The sequence below is a fragment of the Lottia gigantea genome (assembly GCF_000327385.1).
Source record: "Lottia gigantea unplaced genomic scaffold LOTGIsca_104, whole genome shotgun sequence".
In the NCBI taxonomy this organism is placed as follows: domain Eukaryota; kingdom Metazoa; phylum Mollusca; class Gastropoda; family Lottiidae; genus Lottia; species Lottia gigantea.
The window spans coordinates 363,325-369,279 of NW_008706849.1; the positions used below are offsets into that span (position 1 = coordinate 363,325).

Below are 5,955 nucleotides of genomic sequence, written 5' to 3' on the forward strand. Positions count from 1 at the left end.
TTTTCCGCACTTATTTTAGTCTGATAACCTTCCATTCTGTAAGCCAGCATCAAAAACTAGTGTAAAAACTTATAGCCTAGCAATAGTCTTTAGAACAATACAGTGACGTCATAATAACTTTCCGTGTCTGATCTTCTTGGTATGAAGGCATTGATACGATATTACGAAACTACCCATTTTTATGGATACGAATAATGGACGAAATGTCTATCGACCGTTTGAAAACTCTTTAGGGACATTGAAAAATTACGTTACGCAAAAAAAGACACCTTGTAACACAGTACTCCTTCCTTGTTACATAACACTGGTTCATATTAATCATCATAAAGTTTTGTAATGTAATACTTGTCTCCACCTTCCTTTGTAACACAAAGCTAGATAATCTCTGTAATGTTACCATTTTATCACATTATACATGCTTGGTATTTGTCGTCTGAAACTTAGCTCTGTTTATTAGCATTAATCAGGTCAAATCCACAACACGTTTACTTAAGAATGTTGGATCCTCAATTAGACCCCAATGAAGTTTATTTTAGTATAAGAAATGGCGATATATATGCTGACAAAGAGAAATTTTGGGGATAGTTTGAGAAGTGCCCCTCGTGGATACAACAGTTGCATCATTTAAGAATGTCCGTTTAGGAATCCATGTCGCAAAAGATGTCAAACCCAAGTGTCAAATCTTTCGTACTCGATATGCTGATGAAATCTCTCCGACTCGACACTCTGATTGCTGAATGGGAAGTAACTGGTGTTACCTCACAATACTACAGACCACTGCTAATAACTGCTGAGAATCCATTATCTCCAACCGTATGATAACGGACAGGCAGGTCCACAGAGCTTTGATTTGGTACGGTCCGTCGCCATTTTTTTCGAAAAAAAAAGAAGAGTCAGGGGGATAGAGTGTTCTTTCAATTTTATTTCATTTTTACAAAGAAAAATGCATATTTTCCATTGGTAATTTTCGACATTGGAGTTATGAAAATTACTATCTTACAGAATTACACTGTAGGAATATTAATATCAAACTTATTACTTACTATAGTGCTAATTAAATGACTAGTTTATGATACATGTATATATATATTATGACAATCATATAAACTACATTATCACAATCTATATGTATTTAACATAACTACACACATACACATAAAAATAAGGATCTTATTAAGGCATAAATGTTAAATAATTATAATGACGACTCGTCTTCCTCGTAGTTAGGCTACTCATTTTCCTCTACACATCCTCAGTGGCTCAGTGAGTTAAATGCTTGCTCGCTAATCTGAAGGTACAGGGTTCAATTTCGTTATAGGTCGAGATAATACCTTCGGATTTTTCAACCCGGTTTTCCCCTTGTCAACGATGCAGGCAAGAGGGGCCGACTCGGATGGGACAATTAATCGAGGCCCCGTGTGCACGTTAAAGATCTATCGACAGTTGGAAATCGAAAAACAGCAGGCTAATGCCGCTGTCTTGGCAAAATTTCCCTCGTTGCACCCTGCATGGCGTTGCCGTCTTCATTATCCCACATGATGTAGAAGTAGGAAGTTCACTCCATTCATTTCATTTTATTTCTACACATCCTCAGACCTTTCCTCATAGAGTTAAAAATTCTGAATATTTTTGGTTTTGGTTTTTGTTCAGTTATTGTATTGTCTGAAAATGAATAATAACATTAGATTAAATGTTAGATAATATATAAAATTTGTCAATATAAAGATGATACTTTGACGGAACTAAAAAGGGAGTCAACAATAATTACAAATACAAAAGTATAACAACTTGGACTTCAACCATTTCATGCTTTATATGACAATTATTGACGGATTGTGGCCATGTTTTGTTTGTGCAGGCATTTGAAAGGCAAGGATTTTTATCATTCTTGTGATGATTTGACAATTTTCAAGCGTTGGTCTTGACAGTTAATATCTTGTAATATTTGTGATAGATTGCTACTTCATTAAAAGATACAGATGGTGTCTTTTGAGTTTGTAACATTCAATAAGAAATAAATTATACTGCTCTCACCTAGTAGATTTAGTTGTTGGTAATATGTCGATAGTTTTGTAGTTAGGAACTGTCTGTATATTTCAGCACCTGACGTGACATCTTCCATCTCGTGTTGATCTAATAAATTAGTCGAGGTGTTGGTTTCGTATGAATGTTCAGCTATTATTTGAATGAATAATGAAGCATATTCTAAATCACAGTTGCTGTTAGAGTATTTACATATCAATCTGTCAACTTCTGAAATTAAAGAATACATTTATGTTTTATTTTCTAGTTTCCTGTTATCTTTACTGTCATCTTAAAAAAATCATTTGAGGTATTCACTGTTATATCTTATATAAGCATGTTAAAGATGGGTTCCCATGCTAATACTTATATGAATAGAAAGTAGAGGTGTTCAAATGACTTGGAAATATACCAGTTCTCTACAGAATGAAACAATTAAAACTTTTTTACACCATACCTTTACAAAAAGAATCTGAATCTTTAAAAATAATATAATTTTGTTGGACTGGCCAGTTCCAGTCGTCATTGTCGACATCACTACTTGTAGTAGGTTTAGATGGTATTACTTTCATCTCCATTGAGTTGTTATTCACAGACTCATCTTGTGTTTTTATCACAGCATCTAGAAAAGGTTTAACACCTACAATGCTGTCATCTTCAATGTCCCGAGGAACTTTTCCTATCGTTCTTTGATGCAATAGAAAACCTCCATCTTCTCTGTTTTCCGCACTTATTTTAGTCTGATAACCTTCCATTCTGTAAGCCAGCATCAAAAACTAGTGTAAAAACTTATAGCCTAGCAATAGTCTTTAGAACAATACAGTGACGTCATAATAACTTTCCGTGTCTGATCTTCTTGGTATGAAGGCATTGATACGATATTACGAAACTACCCATTTTTATGGATACGAATAATGGACGAAATGTCTATCGACCGTTTGAAAACTCTTTAGGGACATTGAAAAATTACGTTACGCAAAAAAAGACACCTTGTAACACAGTACTCCTTCCTTGTTACATAACACTGGTTCATATTAATCATCATAAAGTTTTGTAATGTAATACTTGTCTCCACCTTCCTTTGTAACACAAAGCTAGATAATCTCTGTAATGTTACCATTTTATCACATTATACATGCTTGGTATTTGTCGTCTGAAACTTAGCTCTGTTTATTAGCATTAATCAGGTCAAATCCACAACACGTTTACTTAAGAATGTTGGATCCTCAATTAGACCCCAATGAAGTTTATTTTAGTATAAGAAATGGCGATATATATGCTGACAAAGAGAAATTTTGGGGATAGTTTGAGAAGTGCCCCTCGTGGATACAACAGTTGCATCATTTAAGAATGTCAGTTTAGGAATCCATGTCGCAAAAGATGTCAAACCCAAGTGTCAAATCTTTCGTACTCGATATGCTGTGAAATCTCTCCGACTCGACACTCTGATTGCTGAATGGGAAGTAACTGGTGTTACCTCACAATACTACAGACCACTGCTAATAACTGCTGAGAATCCATTATCTCCAACCGTATGATACGGACAGGCAGGTCCACAGAGCTTTGATTTGGGACGGTCCGTCGCCATTTTTTTCGAAAAAAAAAGAAGAGTCAGGGGGATAGAGTGTTCTTTCAATTTTATTTCATTTTTACAAAGAAAAATGCATATTTTCCATTGGTAATTTTCGACATTGGAGTTATGAAAATTACTATCTTACAGAATTACACTGTAGGAATATTAATATCAAACTTATTACTTACTAAAGTGCTAATTAAATGACTAGTTTACGATACATGTATATATATATTATCACAATCATATAAACTACATTATCACAATCTATATGTATTTAACATAACTACACACATACACATAAAAATAAGGATCTTATTAAGGCATAAATGTTAAATAATTATAATGACGACTCGTCTTCCTCGTAGTTAGGCTACTCATTTTCCTCTACACATCCTCAGTGGCTCAGTGAGTTAAATGCTTGCTCGCTAATCTGAAGGTACAGGGTTCAATTTCGTTATAGGTCGAGATAATACCTTCGGATTTTTCAACCCGGTTTTCCCCTTGTCAACGATGCAGGCAAGAGGGGCCGACTCGGATGGGACAATTAATCGAGGCCCCGTGTGCACGTTAAAGATCTATCGACAGTTGGAAATCGAAAAACAGCAGGCTAATGCCGCTGTCTTGGCAAAATTTCCCTCGTTGCACCCTGCATGGCGTTGCCGTCTTCATTATCCCACATGATGCAGAAGAAGGAAGTTCATTCATTTCATTTTATTTCTACACATCTTCAGACCTTTCCTCATTGAGTTAAGAATTCTGAATATTTTTGGTTTTGGTTTTTGTTCAGTTATTGTATTGTCTGAAAATGAATAATAACATTAGATTAAATGTTAGATAATATATAATATAAAGATGATACTTTGACAGAACTAAAAAGAGAATCAACAATAATTACAAAATAACTGCTTTATATGACAAATTATTGACTGATTGTGAGCATTTTTTTCAAGCGTTGGTCTTGACAGTTAATATCTTGTAATATTTGTGATAGATTGCTACTTCATTAAAAGATACAGATGATGTCTTTTGAGTTTGTAACATTCAATAAGAAATAAATTATACTGCTCTCACCTAGTAGATTTAGTTGTTGGTAATATGTCGATAGTTTTGTAGTTAGGAACTGTCTGTATATTTCAGCACCTGACGTGACATCTTCCATCTCGTGTTGATCTAATAAATTAGTCGAGGTGTTGGTTTCGTATGAATGTTCAGCTATTATTTGAATGAATAATGAAGCATATTCTAAATCACAGTTGCTGTTAGAGTATTTACATATCAATCTGTCAACTTCTGAAATTAAAGAATATATTTATGTTTTATTTTCTAGATTCCTGTTATCTTTACAGTCATCTTAAAAATCATTTGAGGTATTCACTGTTATATCTTATATAAGTATGTTAAAGATGGGTTCCCCTGCTAATACTTATATGAATAGAAAGTAGAGGTGTTCTAATGACTTGGAAATATACCAGTTTGTCTCACATGACCATAATTAATTCATAATTAGCAAAATTAAGAGAAAATTAACAGTGACAACGAGTGACCGATCAAGAAAGGTTAATCCAGACTCTACATACATGGACATTTATGATTGGTTAAAACTCTTAATAATTGGTTCGCTTAAATTTAAAAAAATAAGGAAACCCATCTATAAGTGACACTCTCTTTTGTTATTATTTCTATATTTCTCTACAGAATGAAACAATTAAAACTTTTTTACACCATACCTTTACAAAAAGAATCTGAATCTTTAAAAATAATATAATTTTGTTGGACTGGCCAGTTCCAGTCGTCATTGTCGACATCACTACTACTAGTAGGTTTAGATGGTATTACTTTCATCTCCATTGAGTTGTTATTCACAGACTCATCTTGTGTTTTTATCACAGCATCAAGAAAGGGTTTAACACCTACAATGCTGTCATCTTCAATGTCCCGAGGAACTTTTCCTATCGGTCTTTGGTGCAATAGAAAACCTTCATCTTCTCTGTTCTCCGCACTTATTTTAGTCTGATAACCTTCCATTCTGTAAGCCAGCATCAAAAACTAGTGTAAAAACTTATAGCCTAGCAATAGTCTTTTGAACAATACAGTGACGTCATAATAACTTTCCGTGTCTGATCTCCTTGGTATGAAGGCATTGATACGATATTACCAAACTACCAATTTATATGGACACGATTAGGGGACGAAATATCTATAGTTGCAAACTCATTAGGGGCATTCATATTACGCAAAAAAGACATTTTGGACACCCTCCCTCCTTGTTACATAACGCTGGTTCAAATTAATCATGAGAAAGATTGTTCATTTGAAACAATGATTCGTTAATTCTTTTGTTATGAAATACTTGCTAA

General features: G+C 34.0%; 2 protein-coding genes across 2 annotated transcripts; both read right to left on the reverse strand.

The window, feature by feature from the left end:
- Positions 1-1,564: 1,564 nt before the first annotated feature.
- On the reverse strand, positions 1,565-2,777 carry LOTGIDRAFT_170793 (hypothetical protein; the record flags this gene model as incomplete). The annotated part of the gene is made up of 3 exons (XM_009046640.1): positions 1,565-1,662; positions 2,035-2,253; positions 2,480-2,777. The coding sequence occupies 3 exons, from the start codon at positions 2,775-2,777 to the stop codon at positions 1,565-1,567; spliced, it is 615 nt and encodes a 204-aa protein (XP_009044888.1).
- Positions 2,778-4,299: 1,522 nt separating this feature from the next.
- LOTGIDRAFT_170794 (hypothetical protein) lies at positions 4,300-5,623 on the reverse strand (the record flags this gene model as incomplete). The annotated part of the gene is made up of 3 exons (XM_009046641.1): positions 4,300-4,397; positions 4,670-4,888; positions 5,326-5,623. The coding sequence occupies 3 exons, from the start codon at positions 5,621-5,623 to the stop codon at positions 4,300-4,302; spliced, it is 615 nt and encodes a 204-aa protein (XP_009044889.1).
- Between the last annotated feature and the right edge of the window lie 332 nt (positions 5,624-5,955).